Source organism: Mustela nigripes, chromosome 11 (assembly GCF_022355385.1).
Source record: "Mustela nigripes isolate SB6536 chromosome 11, MUSNIG.SB6536, whole genome shotgun sequence".
NCBI classification, from domain to species: Eukaryota; Metazoa; Chordata; class Mammalia; order Carnivora; family Mustelidae; genus Mustela; species Mustela nigripes.
In genome coordinates this window covers 16,533,453-16,553,989 of record NC_081567.1, presented here as the reverse complement: position 1 = coordinate 16,553,989, position 20,537 = coordinate 16,533,453, and the positions used below count along the sequence as shown (strand labels likewise).

General features: G+C 58.3%; 2 protein-coding genes across 5 annotated transcripts in view; one reads left to right on the top strand and one right to left on the bottom strand.

Annotated features, from left to right (window-relative positions):
- The window catches only part of ASPHD1 (aspartate beta-hydroxylase domain containing 1), a 3,805-nt gene extending 2,301 nt beyond the window's left edge, over nt 1-1,504 (bottom strand). The window contains exon 1 of the mRNA XM_059414948.1: nt 476-1,504. Within this exon, the coding sequence (XP_059270931.1) occupies nt 476-1,355 (880 nt within the window). The 5' untranslated portion in view covers nt 1,356-1,504. The remainder of the gene's footprint in view (nt 1-475) is intronic.
- Nucleotides 1,505-2,878: 1,374 nt separating this feature from the next.
- Nucleotides 2,879-20,537, top strand: part of SEZ6L2 (seizure related 6 homolog like 2) — an 18,460-nt gene continuing 801 nt past the window's right edge. Inside the window, exons 1-17 of one of the 4 annotated variants that reach the window (XM_059414944.1) lie at nt 2,879-3,503; nt 4,415-4,546; nt 5,181-5,480; nt 5,858-5,997; nt 6,270-6,471; nt 10,767-10,952; nt 11,641-11,809; nt 12,403-12,566; nt 14,866-15,066; nt 15,508-15,646; nt 16,455-16,651; nt 16,791-16,985; nt 18,648-18,839; nt 18,924-19,115; nt 19,624-19,662; nt 19,843-19,960; nt 20,087-20,183. In XM_059414944.1, coding sequence (XP_059270927.1) covers nt 3,425-3,503; nt 4,415-4,546; nt 5,181-5,480; nt 5,858-5,997; nt 6,270-6,471; nt 10,767-10,952; nt 11,641-11,809; nt 12,403-12,566; nt 14,866-15,066; nt 15,508-15,646; nt 16,455-16,651; nt 16,791-16,985; nt 18,648-18,839; nt 18,924-19,115; nt 19,624-19,662; nt 19,843-19,960; nt 20,087-20,183 — 2,742 coding nt within the window. In that variant the 5' untranslated portion in view covers nt 2,879-3,424. Of the gene's footprint in view, nt 3,504-4,414; nt 4,547-5,180; nt 5,481-5,857; nt 5,998-6,269; nt 6,472-10,766; nt 10,953-11,640; nt 11,810-12,402; nt 12,567-14,865; nt 15,067-15,507; nt 15,647-16,454; nt 16,652-16,790; nt 16,986-18,647; nt 18,840-18,923; nt 19,116-19,623; nt 19,663-19,842; nt 19,961-20,061; nt 20,184-20,537 lie in introns of all 4 variants that reach the window. The other 3 variants (XM_059414945.1, XM_059414947.1, XM_059414946.1) reach the window with 3 other exon arrangements.

Genomic DNA, 20,537 nt, shown 5'->3' with positions numbered 1-20,537 from the left:
AGAAGCAGGCTCCCCGCTGAGCAAGGAGCCCGATGTGGGACTCGATCCCAGGACGCTGGGATCATGACCTGAGCCGAAGGCAGCTGCTTAACCAACTGAGCCACTCAGGCATCCCTAGCTAGAATTTTTAAAGCTTTTTTTTTTTTAAGCTTAAATTTGTTTTCAGGAGTACTTTCTATTTAGTGCAAGTAATACTGATTAGCATTGTTCTGTAAAGATTCCTTTTAAATAAATAAGTGAAACAAAATGTTGGGGGAGTCGGTACCAAGAGAGAAGAGGCCAGGAGGTAATGCCCACGGCAAAGCTTATGAGGCTGGTCGGGAGGGAGGTGATCGAAGCTTAGGAAAGGCTGCTGTGGGCATCAGGGGGCCAGGGAAGATTTCTGGGAGGGGAGGCGTGACCGGAAACACTGGAGAAAGCTCCGGGGACAGAAGGAATGGAGGAGGCAAGGAGCTTGTAGGCGACATCTACTTACCCAGATGGCATCTGACCCTTGCGTTGGTGGGCCCACAGCGACCCTCAAGCCGCGCCCCAGGCAGGAGGACAGAAAAGCCAGCGTTGCCGAAGGTGTTGGCACTCATAAAGGTCCGCAGCCCCCGCAGTGCGCGATAGGCCCCCGGACACCGGCGGCAGTTGCTGGGTTGGCACCGGCCTGCTTGGTACAGCAGGAGCTGGTAGCACCCAGGGGCCAGGGGCTGGGACCAGCCCCGAGGCAGAGGAGTAGTCCCTGAGAAGTCCCAGCTCACAGCCCCAAAGTCCCGCAAAATGGCAGGGAAGCTGCTCTCCAGGAGCTCCACGTCATGCCGCTGGGCGTCCCGGGGCACGAAGGGGGCTGAGGGCAGGTCTGGCAAAAAAAGCAGGCCTGGGCGCTGAATGCCCAGGACCTCTGGCCCTCCCCCAGGGCCTGGGCCACCTTGAGCTGCCCGCCTCACCCTACCCATGCCCGCCCAGGAGTAGCGCCTGGCGTAGGCCCGCAGGCGACGGCACACTAGGCCTTCTGCCCTGGGCCCTTCTCCAGGCTCCCCAGAGCTCCCTGGGCCCAGCCTGCCGGCCTCAGAGCATCCCCTAGGCCCTCTGCTGACACGGGCAGCCCGACTCCCAGCTCCCAGAGCCTGCATGTCTTGGGAGCCCAGGCGGTAACAGTACCAGAGGAAAAGGGAAGTGAGGGCTCCAAGCAGCAGGGTGAGGGCTGGGGCGGCCAAGGGCAATGGCCACGCAGGCGTGACGGGCAGGGGAGCTCTGGCCAGCAGGCCAGGGGCATCTTCCAGCCCCCAGTCCCCCTGTCCTCCCAGTTCTCCACCAGTTCCCTCGGGGGCCGCCCCCGGGTTCCCCCCGGGGCTGTTTCCCCTCCACATTCCCCACTCCTTGGTTCTCTCTCCTGAGGTTTTTTCTTCCCCGTGTATCTCCCTTTCTCACCTCCTTCTAGCACCTCCCAGCACTCCTCTCTCCGTCCTGTCCTTCCACCTCTTTCTCCCTCAGCTCTCTCCTCTTCCTGCCCCCACCGCTCTCCGTCCTCCCTCCGGAGTTTCTCTCCCTCGGCGTCTCCTTCCTCCGCGCTCGCTGCCCTTCTCCTCGCCTCCCGCTCCTCCGCGCCCCTCCGTGGCTCTCGCTCCTCCCGTCTAGCCGCCCCGGACAGCGGCGCCTACCCCCTCCTGGACCCGTAGCCCCGGGAGCCCGCCACCAGTGGTCCTCCGCAGCGGCTTCTCTCCTGCCAAGCCCTCGTCCCCTTCGCCCTCGCTCCCCACGCGACCCGACCCGCGGGTCTCCTCTCTCTCTCTCTCTGTCTCTCTCCTTCCCTCCCTCCCTCTCTCCGACTCGGTCCTTCCTCGGCTCCCACTCACCCTGACGTCACCCCTCCCCACAGTCATCTCAGCTTAGCTACCCCCGCCCCCACCCAGGGGCAGTCGCATCTCAGCGGGGGGGGGGGGGGTCTCCGGATTCGCCTCCCCTCCCCGCCCCGACGGGGCGCCACGTGGGGCGCAGGGGGCACTGTGCCAACCTCCAGCCGCCCCGCAATGCGAAAAGAAGGGGCGGGGGCGGGAGGAGGGGCGTGGCAAGACAAGGGGCGGGGCGAGCGCATAGACTGACGGACAGGCCGGCGCTGGCGGACTGGGGACAGGGGCGCTGCGGCCTGTCCGTAGGTCCGCTGATCCCTTGACCAGTCAGCCTGTGGCTCCCATCCCCCTCCGCCTCTAGAGCGAGCCCCACCCCCACCGCGGGTGCCTGATAGATACTGAGGGCGGCTTCAGCCAATCGCGGCGTCGGGGGCCGCTCGGGCTGGGCCGGGGAGAGCTGTCCGCCAGCTCGTGGTGCTGAAAAGGGCGCCCAGAGCCGTTCCCAGGGAGGCCAGGAGGAAAAAAAAAAAAATCAAAGTTGAAGCTGCCTGGCAGCTGGCCGGGGTCCTATACGCAAGAGAAGGGGGTCTCTCCTCCCCCAGATCTTGGACTGTCGCCCCTTAGACTTCTCATAAACGTGGAAATTTGCCATTCTCCTGGGGGAGGGGAAAGCCCATTTCACAGGAGCTGTAAAAGGGAAAGGAGGTCCTGTGGGGAGGGGGAGGCGCCTGGATGTGGGCAAGGGGCATACTGGGGAGCTGAGCAAGCGTGAACCCAGCGGTGCCGCCCCTCGGCACCCTGGGAAAAGGAGATTCAGATTCCAGATGTGCTGGAAAGGCTGGGGGAAGGGGCTGTAATTCCAGCTAGGACCAGAGTTTCCTTTGCCTCCCCTAGGGGCCGCGGGAGTGAGGATTACGGTCTGGCTCATGTGGTCCCTCCTTCCTCCATCTGCACTTCCTCCTTCTGCCTCCCCCCGCATCGCCCCCAAATAAATCCCAGGCCCCTCCCTTCGCCCGTCCCCAGGATCTGACGTGGGCTCGACACCTTTCTCAGCTTCTCCCTCCCGCAGCTCCAGTGCCCGAGCTTCGGCTCTCCAGGTTCCGCAACCCCCTCCCGTCCCCACCAAGCCCCGCTAGAGCACAGTAGGGACCCTCCCGATCCCCGACCCCACCCCAGACCCCCAGAAGCTGTCTTGCCTCTCCCTATTCCCCCAGCCTGGGATCCAGCTAGCTCGATGGACCCACGCGCCCGAGCGAGAGGGTAACCCAGGCGACCCAGCCCCTTTGGCCTTCCCGGTCCCACCCCCTGCAGCCGGAGCCGCGCCCCCTCTCCCACAGACCCGATAACAGAGGACAGAGGAGATTGGGCAAGGAGGGGTGGGATCCAGGCGACCCCCAGCCCAATTCTGCCCCTCCATCCCAAGGGACAGAGAAATTGTCTTCCTTGCTAACTGCTAGCAGGGGGGAAAAAAAAGAAAGAAAAAGAAAAAAAAAAAGAAAATTAAAGGGAAAGATAAAAGGAGACGGAGGAAAGGTGACAGCTAGATTATTTAGGAGAGGCGCAGAGAAGAGAAATCGGTGTGAGTCGCCATGGGGACTCCCAGGGCCCAGCACCCGCCGCCTCCCCAGCTGCTGTTCCTAATTCTGCTGAGCTGTCCCTGGATTCAGGGTAAGGACATGGGAGCATGGGGGTAGGCCCTGGGATGGTCCCCACCTGGGGTCCTCTACCATCCCTTCTCTGAACATCCTGGCTTTCTGAGCTTCTGGGGGAGGACGGGTACAGCTGACAGGGAAGGGGCAAGCCAGGGCATTCTGACTTGTACCTGGAGCCCTAACCCCCAATACTGAGAAGGTGGGGAAATGATTGAGGGGAGCTTTAACCAGCGTCTCAGGGGTTAAATCCAGGAAGAAGGGCTGGGGAAGTTGGGGGGATGTCTGCGGAGGCGGCCGAAGCATGCAGGGTACCTGGGTGGGAGATGGAGGTGCGGGGAGAGACGCCAGGCACTGCACGCACAAATGCTCTTGGACGTATGGACAAAGACAGATGAACAGAGGCAGTGCTCAGAGCCCAGATATTCAGTCCTCTACTCTGACCCCTCGCCAGACTCCGGGGAAGCGGGCAGAGACTGCAGAGAATGAAAGAGAGAGAGAGAGTGGGAACCACACTGCAGAGATAGAAACCCAGAGATAAAGCTGGGCATTGCAGAAGCAAGGGCTGGGAGGTGCTGCCAGACCCTCCGCAGAGCTCCAGGGCTGGGGGAAGAGCACCATCGAAGGGGAAAGGAAGGTAGCACCGGGGCCCTCTCCACTCGGCTGGCGCTGTCCAGGGTTCATAAGAGCCAAGATGCTCACTGAAGGCCCACACAGCGTGGGAGGGGAGTGGGGTGGAGAGGAAGGTGCAGGGGTGCCAGGGACAGCTGGGAGCCCCTCCTCCACTCTTGGCTCTCAGCCCAGTCTGGGACCCTCTGAGCTCCTGCAGGCCCAGCTGACTGAGAGGGGAGGAAGAGCTCTGGAAAAGGTCTTTCTGGAGAAGGAAGGAGTGTGGGGCAGTGGAAGGGCTCACACAACTTCATCTCCTAGGTCTGCCCCTGAAGGAAGAAGAGGCACTACCAGAGCCTGGAAGTGAGGCCCCCACAGTAGCCTCTGAGGTTTTGGCCGAGCTGCTCCATGGGGCCCTGCTGAGGAGGGGTCCAGAGATGGGCTACCTGCCGGGTGAGGCCCCAGAGTGGCAGAATTGACCCAGAGAAAGAGGGAGGGACATTAACTCGAGGAGATGGGGACCCAAGCCAGTGATATTCAGCAAGATATGGTCAGAGAGAATCAAAACGGCATAGACAGAGTACCAGGGCGATTGAGACTGAATGATCAAGAGCCAGAGCCAGACAGAAAAACAGACCATCCGAGAGAAAGACAGATGGAAACTCAGAGAACCAGAGTCTGAGGAATCGGGGGAGAGAGACCTAGAAAGAGAGAGAAATGCAGAGAGTAGCAGATTTAGAATCATAAAATCAGAGAGCCACAAGAATACTAAACAGAGAAGAAGAGTTCCAGACAGAGCAAAAGAGAGGACGAGGAGGGAGGAAGGGGTGCGCAGGCAAGGGCGCCAGACCTGCAGGGGGAGGCGTGGAGAGTCTCAAGGAGACTGACCCAGTGGAAGGGCCTCGGTGGAGAGCTGGAGAGGGAGGGCCGTGGAAGCCTTGGGAGGACGTGTTCGTGTGCGGAAGGGAGAGGTGGGGGCTTGCTACTTTCGGGTTCAGTGTGGGGAGCCCCCAGTTTCCCTCAGCCCTGCTCCCCACCCATGACCCACCAATTTGCTCTTTCTGCGCCTTACCTTGTACTGTCCCAGGAGCTGATCCAGACCCCACACTAGCCACCCCTCCAGCCGGCCAGACTCTCGCAGCACCCTCCCTGCCACGCGCCACTGAGCCAGGGACTGGGCCTCTGACAACCGCGGTAACCCCTAGAGGCGGAAGGGGGGCAGGCCCCACCGCGCCCGAGCTGCTGACCCCGCCCCCGGGAACGACGGCCCCGCCCCTTCCCGGCCCCGCCTCCCCAGGCCCGCCCCTCGGGCCTGAGGGAGGAGAGGAGGAGACCACGACCACCATCATCACCACGACCACCGTCACCACCACGGTGACCAGCCCAGGTGAGGCGTCTGAAGGGGGCGGGGACAGTGTGCCGGAGCGTGAACGTGGGAGAGCGCGGGGTGCCCGGGGACAGGCTGCGGGAAACGCGTGGAAGTAGGGGTCTGCGCACAGACGAGACAGGGGCCTCTGCTCAATCATTTTGTGATTATTATTTGATGATTTATTATTATGGTGGGCGCGTGTCTGCCCTTGCGGTGGGCTTTATCTCTACCACAGCTGGAGAAGGGAGTCGTGGGCCCGGGTGGGAGAGGGAGCCGCCGCCGATAAAGACGGTGGGAGGTGCGGGGGACAAGCCAGGCGGGGCCCCCAGAGGTGCTTGGCTGGGAGGGCGAGAGTACAGGGAAGCAGTCAGCTCCAGCCACTTGTGTCTCTTTAGTTCTGTGTAATAACAACATCTCTGAGGGCGAAGGGCACGTGGAGTCTCCCGACCTGGGCAGTGCTGCCAGCCGCACTGCCGGGCTCTTGGACTGCACCTACAGCATCCATGTCTACCCTGGCTACGGCATTGAGATCCAGGTAACGGGACTTTGAAGCCCCCAAGCCCTTTCCTCTGGGCCCAGCCGTGGGCACAGGTTTGGCCTGGGAAACTTCCCTGACTCCGTGGGCCTGTTTTCTGAGGATCTCAGAGACTCTCCCGGAGTTCTATAATGTGGCCAGTGTCACGGTGGTATTTGGGCTGCCACACACAGGAGAAAGGGAGGCAAACGGTGCGGGGCTTGGGGTCACCCAGCTTGACTGACTTGTCCTGTGGGGTGGGGGGGCGGTGGTCTGGGTCTGGCCTTCTTTAGGTGCAGACGCTGAACCTATCTCGGGAGGAGGAACTCCTGGTGCTGGCTGGTGGGGGGTCCCCAGGCCTGGCCCCCCGACTCCTGGCTAACTCCTCCATGCTGGGAGAAGGACAGGTGCTTCGGAGTCCAACCAACCGGCTGCTCCTGCACTTCCAGAGCCCACGGGTCCCAAGGGGCGGTGGCTTCAGGATCCACTATCAGGGTGAGGAGTCTGGGGAGCTGGTGGAAGGGTAAGGGCCACACTGGGCACAAGAGGCATCTCTGGGAGGCATCTGAGCTTAAGGAGGTGTCAGGGGCTTTTCCTCCTGTCTAGGACCTTGTAGGGGGCGGGCAGAGCCCTCAGAGGAGATCTATGCCGGCCAGACTCTTATTTTGCACACTCACAGACTCAGTGTGCACACATCAGAGTGGCAGGTCATTGATTCACTCAAAAAATGTTTATTGAACACCCATTCATACCGGCCCTGTGTTGTCCGTACGGAGAGCAATGAACAAGCCAGACGTAAATCTTCCAGGAACTCAGAATCTAGGTAAAGAGATGGACAAGTAATCAGGATGATTATAATTCAATGAGATAAGGACCTACGGCCCTATGAGGAAGGAAACCCAGGCAGAGGAACAAATTTCAAAGGGACCTACATTTCTCCTAAGGAATATAGGGACACCTTCTTGGAGGAGGTAATGAAGCTGGGACCAAAAATAAGAGCTACAAGGGGAAGGGGGTGGGGAGGGAAGAATGAGGAAGACAGGGGTCCAGCTGCATGAAAAAGCATGATCCCCTTGAGGAGTTGAAGTCAGTCAGCATGGAAGATAGAACTGCGCTAGCTGTGTGACCTGGGGTGACTTACTTAACCTTTCTGTGCCTCATGGTCTCATCTGAAAAATGGGAACCATAATACTTGGCTCATGGTATTATTAGGAAGACCAAATTAACTAATAACACATGTCAAGTGCTTAAAATAGTGTCTGGTCCACAATGAGAGCTCAGGAATGTCAGTCACTGCTACAGAAAAGCCCAGAAAGTGGTGGGAGAAAAGCAGGCTGTAAGAAACCAGACTAAGGGGGCGCCTGGGTGGCTCAGTGGGTTGAAGCCTCTGTCTTCGGCTTGGGTCGTGGTCCTGGGGTCCTGGGATGGAGCTGCTGAGCAGAAGTCTGCTTCCCTCTCTCTCTGCCTGCCTCCTGCCTACTTGTGATCTCTGTCTGTCAGATAAATGGGTAAAATCTTAAAAAAAAAAAAAAAAGAAAGAAAGAAAGAGAGAGAGAGAGAGAGAAAAAAGAAACCAGACTAGGAGGTTGGATTCAGATCAGGAAGGGCCTCATCAAATTCAGTAATGGGTACAGACTACTTACCCTGCAAGGGACATGGAGACGTTTTTGAAATGTCTGAAGCAAGGTAGTGACAACCTCAGATGTGTGACCTAGAAAGATCCTGCTGACTTTGGGGGTGTAGGAAGGGGTGGTATCCGTGCACGACCGCACTCAGGAGCACCCCCCACAGACAGCCTACACGCAGGTGCACACCGTGCTCACCTGTGTGTGTAGGAACCTTCCCACAGAGCGAGCATACGCTCTAGCACGTGTGTGTGCGTGGCAACCTGCTGTCCCATTCCAGACGCTGCTGCCATCTCCAAAGCCCTTTCCTGTGCTCCTCAGAAACAGAGAGCGAACTGGGTTTGGGGCCAATGTCCCCTTCACATTACCTCATGGCCTCGCCGGCCCCTTGTGGGCCTTATCCAGGACACACACAACACGGATCCCTGCCTCACACCCTTTCCAGTTTCTCCTGAGGCCTCTGCTTGGGCCCCAGGGACTCTTATGCGCAAGGCGGAAGGGCCAGTGAGACGGGAGCCACGTAACTGGTGGTCCGGTTGGCAGGGAGCAAGGTCATGCCCAAGGGCCTAGGGCGGGGGTGGGGGGACTGCCCTTCCAACATTACGAAATGGCTCCCCGCCAGCTCCCTTAAGCAGCCACTTCCCGAGGGCCCTGAAAATAGGACTCTTCAGACAAAGTGGAACATCTGGGGAAGCAGGGCTGTTGCATAAATTGGTCTTCATTACCTGCCTCGGTCTTCCCTGCTTTGCGGCTTCTCTGGGCCCCTCTGGGACCGAGGCCCTGTTTAAGCCTTCCCCAGTCTCCACTAGCGGGGCCTCTGGCCCAGAGTGGCCTCGTTAGCTTCTCTGAAAGGCCAAAGGTTCCATCACTGCTCGCCCCAGGCCCAGCAAACACTCCCATTTACACAACCCTGGTGCTGACGGTTGTTTTGTGTGCTTCTCGGGGCACCCCCAAGGGTGGCCGTTGGCCACTCCACCTCCAAGAGGAAGAGGGCTGTAGGGGCGGCCCAGCCACCCACACGTGTGCTGCAGAGTCAGACGACAGGTCCGCAGACGCCCAGTCATTCATTCATCGAGCCTGAGGGACGGGGGCTTCAGATTTTCTGAGCACTTTCTCTGCGTGAGGTGCTTTGCGTGTTTCTTTCCTTTAACTGGAAGGCTGGCTGGCCAATGGTAGGACTTACTACTGCTATTGACGGGTGACAGGCCCCCGAGGGGGCATCACCTGCCCAAGGTCATACAGCGAATAAGTCGTGGAGCTAGAACTGGAAGTCAGGTGTGCCCATCTCCCAGTGCAGTGTGTTCAGGCACATACCACCTCTGGGCCGCACCGGCGGATCGGCTTGGCGAGGTTTTTAGGGGACAAAACAAGTGAGGCCAGTTCAGCCTCACCATGGCAACAGACAGCAGTTCACGTGATGATAAAAGTACGCGTGCACAGGTGTGGAGGCAAGAAAGAAACTAACTCTGTGGGAGAGGGGAGGGGCCGGGAAGACTTCCTGGAAGAGGTGGTACTTACGTTACTCCTTGAAAGATGAGAAAGACCGGGAAAAGGACCTCGCAGGTAGGGGAGATGATGCGAAAAAATATGAAGTCACAAAGCTACCTTGTGGAGGCTCTATGGGTTGTGGGTTTAAGAACTGAAGCTGGAGGCGTTCTGCTGGGTGCAGTGATAGAAGGGGCTGGAATGTCAATCCAAAGCCTTTGGGCTGGATTCTGTCGGTCGTGGAGAGCCATCAAGAGGCTAATATTTATTTAAGCCACCGTGCTCGAGAAACTTTTGGGGTCTATCTCGGTAGACTGCAGACTCCGAACGGACAAGGCCTGGGTCCTTTTCACCTCTCTGCGCTAGCACCCAGCCAAGGAAATGCTTGCTGAACTGTGAAGTAGGGAGACCAGGTCTCTGACTTAATCACTCAGGGCGGCACAGTTAGCAAAAGCCAAGGCCCAGGCGAGCCGGAATCTCCCAAGCATGGCTATCCAGAGCCTGCCCCTCCTACAGAGACGCAGCTTTGGTACATCTCCTCCAGGAAGCCCTTCTTGATGAACTCTGTCTGGTCTGAAGCATAGAACTATGTCAGGACCAAATTTAGAGTCCACTGTCTCCTGCCGAGTCACTTCCTTCCTCCCTCTTCCCTCCCCCGCTTCCGTACTCTCTCCTTCCTTTTTAAGTTTAGATATTTAAGTAATCTCCACTCCATGAGTAACATGGAGCTCAAACACATGACCCCAAGATCAAGACTTCCACGACCTTCCGGCTAGGCCGGCCAGCACCCACCCCCCCACCCCGGCCCCAAGTCACTTCCTATTTCTTTGTTTTATCTCCTGTGATTCCACAAGAATTTCAGGAGGCTTTCGAAAAAGAATGCAGCAAAATTAAATAAGAAAATGGGTACCAGGAAGTGCTTATTAAAGATGACAAAAATAGAAGGTGGATGGACAAGCCACTGTTGCTCGGAACAAGCCTTGATCTGGTTCTGAGCTTCTTAGCAGCACAAAAAGAGAGATCACTCAGTTCTCACTGCAAGAGAGGAGAAGAGAAACCAGTTCTTTAAGGACAGCAAGCCCTTCACCTTCCCTGGGGGATTCACGGAGGGGACACTGAGTACTAAGGTCTCCAATGACAGATTAGCCAAACTTCCCAAAGGAGTTTCATGAGGGCTCCTCTGGAGGAAAGCTGGGGCTCTGCTCCTACCACGCACCTCAGCGGGGAGAAATCACTAGGAGTCACTTAACAACCCATTGCTACATCTGGAAAATGGATCACGGCCTTCCTGTGGCTACCTCAGAAGCACGGCATGAGCTCATTTTAGAAGCTGAACAAGTTCTGCAGACACCATTTGTTATTTTTAGAGCTGGCTGGGTTCGCGGTGGCCAACTGACTTGCCTGAGGTTGCCCCGGCAAGTGAGCGCGAGAGGCAGAATTTCTTTGAGTCTCAGATACTGCATCTACGAAATGGAGGCCAAAGTGCGTAGATGACAAAGACTAGGGGACAGAAGGGATGTTGAGATGGCCTCTTCGTGAGACCAAGTGGCCGTGCGAGAGCTCCAGTAGGGAGCCCCCTCTGCCACCAAGGGACCTAAGAGGGAAGCGTGTGCGAGGGGACCGGTGGGAGAGGCTGGCATGGGAAAACCAGTCTCGCTTCTCCCGGCTCTGCCGATCCAGCCTACCTCCTGAGCTGCGGCTTCCCTCCCCGGCCGGCCCACGGGGACGTGAGCGTGACAGACCTGCATCCTGGGGGTACTGCCACCTTCCACTGTGATTCAGGCTACCAGCTGCAGGGCGAGGAGACCCTTATCTGCCTCAACGGCACCCGGCCAGCCTGGAGTGGCGAACCCCCCAGCTGCGTGGGTGAGTCTCCGGCACGCTAGGTGCGGCTTCTGTCCTGGGAGCCCCATTGGGCGGGTACTATCTTGGGGGTCTCTATCTTTGGCCAACACCCATCTTGAAGGGGTTTCTGCCTGGAAGAGTCCCTATCCTGGTGTCTCCATCTGGAGCTCTTCACACAGAAGGTGTCGACCCTTGGAGAATTGCCATTCTTGGCAGCGGTGGGGGCGGGGGGGGGTGTCTCTATCTGGGGATGTCCTGCCTAAAGGGTTTCCATATGGGGAGTCACCATTCTGGAGATGTCTTCTTTCGGAGATGTCTTCCTTTGGAGACTCCTCCTCATGCTCAAGGAAACCATTCTGGAAGTCCATTATCTAGAGGTTCCCTATCATGAAGAATCTTTATCCTGGGGATACCATCTTGAAGATTTTCAAATTTGAGGGCTTCCATTTTGGGGATCCCTCATACTCCCCATGCCAGGGTGTCCATACCTGGGGAGTGTTCATATCACAGGCTTTCCGTCCTAGGGAGGGTCTATGCTGGGGGGGCTGGTTCCCTACCTGGGTGGTGGCCTTGGAGAAGGTCCCACCCTCTGGGGTGAGCCTGTAGGGCAGAGAGCACTCTGAGGCTGGGTCCCAGCCGAAAGTGTGGATGTGACAGCTCTGAAGACAGGAGGACAAGTCACCTTCCCATGTCCCCCCTCTACCCCCAGCATCCTGTGGTGGCACCATCCACAATGCTACACTGGGTCGCATCGTGTCCCCTGAGCCTGGAGGAGCAGCAGGGCCCAACCTCACCTGCCGGTGGGTCATTGAAGCAGCTGAGGGACGCCGGCTTCACCTGCACTTCGAGAGGGTCTCACTGGATGAGGACAATGACCGGTGAGGGTCGGGGTCTTGGCTCAGAGGCCCCCACCTGAGGGAAATAGGAAGGCTGCACTGGGGAGTCAGACCGACCTGGGGTGGATCCCAGTTAAGAGGTGTATCAAACGCAGATCAGTCCTTCCCCTTAGGTGGCAGAGCTGTGCAAACAGACCAGTTGCCGGCCCGGTCTGTGCCTCCGTTTCCTCGTCAGTAGAATGGAGATCACAGGACCTCCTCAGAAGGTTTCTGTGGGGATAAAGGTGTTGAGTTACGGGAAGTGCTCGGAAGGGAGTGAGCCCTGGAAATGCGTCTGTCCTCACCATCATCACTGGTACCCCCTCTCGCCTGACCAGCCACTACCTCAGCTCTGCCACTAGTTGCTCTGTGACGCAGGGCAGGTGACTCTGGGCCTCCATTTCCTCATCTATAAAATCAGGGATGATAAATCATGCTGACTCAAGGGCTCTTGTGAAAAGTAATGAGACAAAATGTGCGAAGACTTAGCATACACGGGACGTAGCTGATGCTTGAAAATAACAGCTGTGAAAACGAGTTAGGAGAGCCGGCAAGCGACGAGCCAGCTTCCGAGGGGAAACTTCTCTCCATCGCAGGCTGATGGTGCGCTCAGGGGGCAGCCCCCTCTCCCCAGTCATCTATGACTCGGATATGGACGACGTCCCCGAGCGGGGTCTCATCAGTGACGCCCAGTCCCTTTATGTGGAGCTGCTTTCAGAGACACCCGCCAACCCCCTGCTGCTAAGCCTCCGATTTGAAGGTAAGTGTGTCCCCCCCTCACCCCCACCCAGGGATCCCAACTCCTGCACTTTGCCATCTTGCTGAGGGCAGGGTATGGTCACAAGCACAGACCCTGTCCCTGCTCACCTCTGTCTGGATCTCTGGAAACTAACTTCCTCCCCACCCCCAAACTACAAGGACCCCCTCCAATTCCTGGGGGGGGCTCTTCCCATTTAAGTTTCACGGATGGCTGGATCCAGGTACACAGCCAAGAGACCGGGCACCTTCACCCCTCAGTGCTTCCCTCCGTGTTGGCTTCACCGTCAGTCAGGCTCTCAGTCTGTGGTGCCCCTAGCAGTTCAAACTGACATGCCACCCACACAGCAAGTCCATCAGAAAGAGAAAGGGCACCGCTTTCCTAAGAGGGCAGCCAAAATGCCAGGGAGGGCTCTCATTGCTCCGGCTGAGGTCATTGACCAATCACGGAAGGAAGGGCGGGTGGCGGTATGATTGGCAGACCCGTATCACATGACCATCCAGAGTTGGCCCCAACTGGACCTCCTGGACTGGAAATGGGGGAGGCCTGTGTCCCAAAATGAAAGTAGGAGTGCCTTGAACAGAAGACGGCGGTGCAGATGCTGGACAGGTAGAAACAAGGTGGTCAGTGATTGTGGGAGAAGAGGCATTTGAGCTGGCCCTTACTGGATAGAGAGAATGGATTTTATTTTATTTTATTTATTTTTTAGAGAGTGAGAGAAAGAGGAGTGGGAAGGGGCAGAGCGCGAGAGAGAATCCCAAGTAGAACTTCGTGCTCAGTGTAGAGCGTGATGTGGGGCTCAGTCTCACAACCCTGAGACCATGACCTGAGCGGAGACCAAGAGTCAGACCCTTAACCACCTGAGCTACCCAGGTGCCCCTAAGATGGAGCATTTTAAAAGAGGGAGATTAGGGGTGAGCACCTCAGGTGAAAGGAACGGGGTGAGCAACAGTAAAGAGGTAGAGAAAGGCCTGGTATGTTTGGGAAAGAGGGTATTTCAGCGTGACTGGAGCAGAGGATCTGTGCAAGCAGTAGCAGGAGAGAGAGAGGGGCTGGTTTGTGGTGTGAATCAAAGGAGCAACTGATTTATCAGGCACTGGGCCCTGGTGGACGCATAGGATTTGGACTTGAGACCTCATCAGGTTGTAAGTAACAGTGAACTAGAACAGCAGATCTGAAAAATAAACTGCCTGTTCGACTTGCAAATGTGCAGAGAATTCCGAGGGCTGAGGTCTGCCTCCCTGATTGTGGGCCATTGCTGCTCTATGAGCTTCACACTCCTCCCCACGGATCGTTCTGCAGCTGAGCTATGGTCACGTGGGCAAAAGCAAAAATGCTCTCCAAATGTTCTTTTTTGCTGAGTTAGTCCAAAGTCAAAATTGAGTAGCTTCTGCATTTGTTGTACTTTGGGATTCTAGCCACAACATGGGTAATCAAGGGTGTGGAGAATCTTTTTTTTTTTTTTTTTTAAAGATTTCTTTATGGACTGCCTGGGTGGCTCAGTCGTTTAATTGGACAACTCTTGGTTTCAGCTCAGATCATGATCTCAGGGTTGTGAGATCAAACCCCAAGTCAGGCTCAGCTCTCATCGGGGAGTCTACATGAGATTCTCTCTCCCCACCTCTCTCTGCTCCTCCCCACCCCTGCACTCTCTCTCTCTCCCTCTAAGATTTATTTATTTACTTTAGGGAGAGAGACACACACACAGAGTATGAGCGGGAGTGGGGGGGGGCACTCAGAGGGAGAGTGAGAATCCACAAGCAGAGCCCAGTGCGGCCTCCACCTGAGCCAAAACGAAGAGTCCATGAGCTGAAACTAGGAGTTGGACCCTTAACCGACTGAGCCACTCAGGCGCCCCTCTAACTCTTGTTTTTGAGGAGAGAACACACCTGTGTGAGCTGTTCTCCGAAGGCACCTTCCCCTCCCTCCTCTGCAGTTTCCAAAACCAAGTGACTCTGGCTAGGATTCAAGCAATCTGGGTTTGAGACCTGATTCTGTGTGACGTTGGGCAAGTGTTTTTTTGGTCTGTGGACCTCAGTTTCCTCATCTGTAGAACGGGGGCTGGGATTTGACTAGCCTAGGGGTTTCCCGTCAGCGGCCAGGAAGGTAACATAAATGTGAGAATGAGAAGGGTTAGGATTTGGGGGAGACTGGAGAGTGAAAGCTAAGCGAAAAGGCATTCTATTTTAAACAACCCACTGAGCAGCCAAACGTCTCTTGAACTCAGCCCCAGACCCCCCCCAGTCTGAGATCCCCTGAGGCCTGTCCTCATGCTTACTTTCTGTGACTGACCCCTCTCTAGCCTTTGAAGAAGATCGCTGCTTCGCTCCCTTCCTGGCACACGGCAATGTCACCACCACAGACCCAGAGTACCGCCCAGGGGCACTGGCCACCTTCTCGTGCCTCCCAGGATATGCCCTGGAGCCCCCTGGCCCCCCAAATGCCATCGAATGTGTGGATCCCACAGAACCCCACTGGAATGACACAGAGCCAGCCTGCAAGGGTGAGCCCCCACATCCCCAGGAGCTCCCCCCCCGGTCCCCAGCCCCCCCCCCCCCCCGCCCCCAGCTGGAGAAGGCCATTCGGGAAGGAGACTTGCATATCCAAACCCAGTAAACCCAGACCTTGGGTAAAATCCTTGTCCTTTTCAGAGATCGTTTTTCTCAGCTGAATAATTGGTGGGTTTGTTACAGAATTTAGGGGTCGTGACCCAAATGTCTTGAAGAGCTCTAGCTGGAGCTAAGTCTTGGGATGGGCGGGGTAACGCATAGGCGGGAGAGTGGGCGGGGCTGGGTGGGCGGGGCTAAGTGAGAGCAAGGCCGGGATTGGGCACAGGTAATTAAGAGGGAGCCTGTGAAGCAGTCTGGTGCCCACAGCTGGGAGTAGGTAGACCTTAGGTGAATGAAGACGGGGCGTTCGGAATGTGCACCCCCTTCTCCCCCAGCCATGTGCGGAGGGGAGCTGTCAGAGGCGGCTGGTGTGGTCCTCTCTCCCGACTGGCCCCAGAGCTACAGCCCCGGCCAGGACTGCGTGTGGGGCCTGCACGTCCAGGAGGAGAAGCGCATCTTGCTCCAAGTTGAAATGTACGTTAGGGTGCTGCGGAGGGCGCGGTGGGTGTGGGCCCCGTGGAGCGTGGTGTGACGACACTGCAGCCGGCGCCGGGAGCCTGGCTGGCGACCCGAGATGAAAAGGTGACTGACAGTTCAGGACAGGGGTGTGGGGTGTCAGGGAGACCTAGGAACAAATCGCTTTTGGTTTGTCCAGGCGACTCTGGACAAGGACATGGGTCACTCAGGGGCTTCTGCAGCGGCCGTAGTGAAACGGGGGCTCTGGCCCTGTGTCACTCGCTCTTTGGCTGTTTCGAGGCTGCCCCTTGAGCGGTTTCCAGGAACCCAGGCCCAAACTGTGGCCTGGTCACTAGCCTATGAGGTGGCAGTGGGGGTGGGAGAAGCCAGTGAGCTGATTGGGGATGAGATGGCCATGTGACCGGTTTTAACAAGAAGTGGGCATGGCCCCAAGGCGGATAGTCCCAGTGGCTCCTGGAGTTGGGCCGGTGATGAAAGAACATGGCCTGTGACTGGCCGGAGCTGGACTTGAGAGAGAGACTGTGCATCCCCGGGGAGGGAGGCGCCACCGGAGAGTGCGAGGAGTTTCTGGGGAGCTGGGCTGGGAATCAGGAAGCAGGAACTCCGAGCCACGGAACAAGCGGAACCTGGAGGGGCTAGGAGAAGCCCATAATTGCCTAAAGGGCGGCCAGACTTGGGATGGGGAAGTGCAGACAGGGCTGGGGAGTAGGTGGGGTTCCTAATGAACGGAGTTACTGACCGGGCAGAACCGCACAGGAGGGGCGAATCGTAACCCGCCCCTCACATCTGGTTCCAATCTCTGCAGCCTGAATGTGCGTGAAGGGGACATGCTGACACTCTTCGATGGGGACGGTCCCAGCGCCCGAGTCCTGGCCCAGCTGCGGGGACCTCAACCACGCCGCCGCCTCCTCTCCTCTGGGCCCGACCTCACGCTACAGTTCCAGGCACCGCCAGGGCCCCCAAACCCGGGCCTGGGACAGGGTTTCGTGTTGCATTTCAAAGGTACCGAGGTCTAGGGTCCTGAAACGCGCAGGGGCTCGGCCAGCCAGAGATCCCGGGAGGAGCAAGGCCCCCCGAGTCTGGAAGGGCGCCCTGAGTCCGTCGCAGGACAGCCTCCAAACTCGCTGTCTCTCCCCTGCAGAGGTCCCGAGGAACGACACGTGCCCGGAGCTGCCCCCTCCAGAGTGGGGCTGGAGGACGGCTTCCCACGGGGACCTGATCCGGGGCACGGTGCTTACCTACCAGTGTGAGCCTGGGTATGAGCTGCTTGGCTCCGACATTCTCACCTGCCAGTGGGACCTGTCCTGGAGCGCCGCGCCGCCCGCCTGCCAAAAGAGTGAGCTCGGGCCCCGCCCCTGCCCGTCGGGGTCTCGCCGCTCCGCAACCCCTCTGCGGCGGGCTCAAGTTCCTTTTTGCTCCCGCTCCCGGCCCGGCCGAGTTTCTCACCCCTTCCCTCTGGATTCTGCCCGGATCTTACTCAGGCCTCGTCCCTTTCACCCTTCGGGTTCCAGCCCTCTGATCCTCGGTGTCCCGAAACTGCCCCCTGCGGACCCCACTCTCACCTCCGGGCGGTGTCCCTCCCTCGTGCACAGTTCTGACCTCTGACCTGGTTTCCTCTGGGTCGCGCCTCACTTTCTCCTGGCCCCGTCCCCATCGCCTCCTGGTCCCGCCCCCATCGCCTCCTGGCCCCGCCTCCGTCACGTCAGAGTCCCGCCCCCAGCCCCGCCCCGTCGACTCTCCGCTTCGCTCCTCCCCTTCTATACCCTTCTCGAGTCTCAATCTCCCGCCCTTGGCGTGCTGGGGCCTAGGCTGGTCAGAGAACTAGGTTTATCTTACCGCAGTCATTGAAGCCGCAGGCAGGGTTGGGGTGATGCAGGGGGCTGGGGTCCCTCCTGACCCTGGCGGAGCTCACAGTTCAGAAGGGGGACACTGAAAACAGCTCAGGGTATTCCAAAGCCATAACTGCAGGCTGTTTCCGGGCAAAGGACTTCACATCGGAGTTTTCACACAGGACCTGTGCTTGCGAACAGTTCAGCAGGTGCTGTAAATAAGGGAGAAGCACCGTGAGAAGAGGGGCGAGGGGCTCATTGCTTCAGGCAGGGGAGATTTCACTGAGGAGGTGATACTTGAAGGAGCAGAAAGGGGTGGCGTCTTGGCATTTTCTCCAGATTTTAGGAAGCCTGCTGCCGGGATATGGGACTGTGGGTCTTCCACCTGGCCCTGGGGGACAATGCTGGGACCAATGAAGTGAAGTTCAGGAAGGCGGATTTGGACTGGACACAAGGAAAACTTCCTGGTTGAGACAGCTCCCCATCTCTAGAAGGACTGACAGTATGTCCAGTCTGAAATCCAGCCAGGACCCAGAGGGTACAGGCCCTGTGGCCAAGGCAGCACACCGAGCCTGAAGCTGAGCTGAGAGCCAAGTCTCTGAATGTCAGCCCAGTGCTCTGGACCAGTTACTTCCCCACCCTGAGCCCTGCGAGATGAGCCACGCTGACCTCAGGATCGTCAGGGTGTAGATGCTGTGCTTGTAAAGCACGTAGCAGAGGTCCGTATACCAGAAATGGCTCTGATTGTTATTTGCACAACAAGGTTGTAAAGGGCAGGCTGTGCAAATGAGCGGAGGGCGCTGGGGATGCCCGGCATGAGGAAGGAGGGGCGCAGGCGGGCTGGGCCGCTGTCCCACCTAAGATCCACCGAGTGGGGCTGGTGGCCTCAGGGTGTAGCTCCGAGGCTCCGGTAACAGGGGCAGAAGACTTCACGTTTCATTCTCAGATGGAGCCTGGCTTGTCCCCACCGCTCTTTTCTGGAAGAAGCCCGAAACCTAAAATGCACCGAATTTTACATTTTTCCAACCTCTCATCTCTGCATCTGGAGGAAAGGGTGGGAGACGGGGAGGTGCTTAGCGGGAAGATGGCCCACGGCTCAGGCGTCTCCCCGTCCTCAGCTTCCGGGAGGGCTTTTAAGGCTCCCCCTGACCTTGCTCTCCTGCCAACAGTCATGACTTGTGCCGACCCCGGTGAGATCACCAACGGGCACCGGACCACCTCCGACGCCGGCTTCCCAGTGGGCTCCCACGTCCAGTACCGCTGCCTGCCAGGGTACAGCCTGGAGGGGGCGGCAGTGCTCACTTGCTACAGCCGGGACACGGGCACACCCAAGTGGAGCGACCGGGTCCCCAAGTGTGCCTGTGAGTCTGGGGACACCCTGGGAAGGGTGGCTGGGTGGCCTGCTCAGCAGGGGGCCAGCAGCTGACGGACGTTGTGCCCCTCAGTGAAGTATGAGCCGTGCCTGAACCCAGGGGTGCCGGAGAACGGCTATCAGACGCTGTACAAGCATCACTACCAGGCCGGAGAGTCTCTGCGCTTCTTCTGCTACGAGGGCTTTGAGCTCATCGGCGAGGTCACCATCACCTGTGTGCCCGGCCACCCCTCCCAGTGGACCAGCCAGCCCCCGCTCTGCAAAGGTGCCTGGGCAGACCGGGCAGGAGGGGGCACAGCAGGGTCTGGGGAGCGACGGGACTGGGAAAGTCAGGGAGCAGCAAATTTGAGAACGACTGACCGAGCTCCCCCTCCACCTCCCGTGGGCTCTGATCCTCCCAGGAACATCCAGTGGTCTTGGGGAACCTCAAGGGCATGGAACTGTCCTAAGGGATGTAGCAGAGGGGCCTTGGCTTAGAAGTCTCCTTGCCCTCGGGCTAGGTCTCAAGTTTCCGCCATTTTTGACAAATTCTACAGACTGATTAGTTTGGACCACCCAAGAAACCTGAAGTTTTAGGGGTCTGGAGAAAGCGGAAGGAGGCCCTGCCTTGACCAGTCTTCCCCCGCCCCCGCCGAGGGAAGGATAGCGCTTAGGTTGAGCAGAGGCAGAGAGAACCAGGCTGTCCAGCGCAGCCCCACTGGGCTCCCGGCCTCTACCCAGCCTCCTTCCCTCCCTGGCTCAGACCCCGTCCCCTCCCCCTCCTCTCCCTGCAGTGGCCTATGAGGAGCTCCTGGACAACCGAAAACTGGAAGGTCAGTGAGGGCGCAGGTGGAGACCCAGGCCTGGCTGAGTTGGGAGGGCAAGGCAGAGGCCGGGGGCAGGACGCCAGGCCCCGGAGGGGTGAAGCCCAGGGTTCGAGGCCCAGGGCAAGAGGCTGGGAGAGGCCAGTGGGCTGGGCCCAGCCGCAGCTCACTGGCCTCTCCTCTCCCTAGTGACCCAGACCACGGACCCGTCGAGGCAGCTGGAGGGTGGGAACCTCGCCTTGGCCATCCTGCTGCCCCTAGGCCTGGTCATTGTCCTCGGCAGTGGCGTTTACATATACTACACCAAGTAAGAACACTGCTCCCGGAGCTGCTAGCCAGGGCAGCCGTCCGCCTGGCTGGCACGGAAGACAGGGCGAGGGGGGTGTTGGGGGCTCACCTCTGGATAAGCCCCTCTGTCTCTTCCCTTTCGCAGACTACAGGGAAAATCCCTCTTCGGCTTTTCGGGGTCCCATTCCTACAGCCCCATCACTGTGGAGTCAGACTTCAGCAACCCACTGTATGAAGCTGGGGTGAGCCCTTCCCCTTCTGCCCTGGAGAGCCCCCTCTCTCAGCTCCCCCAGGGCTCCAGAACTTTCTCTCAAAGTCTCTGTACTACCCGTCTTGGGGATTTCAAACTCAGCGGCCTACAAAGGCCACAGCAGTGAACACAGCGAGTCAGACGTGCACGGTGGGGAGTGGCAGCGTGGTGGGGACTGGGGCTCAGTGGCCAACTTGTGCCCCATCTGGTCTGCAGTGGAAACTTAAGGCCCAACTGCCAGGTCTTCCGGTTGCTCAGGACAACCCAGAAACTCAAATTTGTGTGTGATTTTTAAGATACCGTAAGATGAAGCAGGTGTCCCCGGGGCCAGATACGGCCCTGGTAC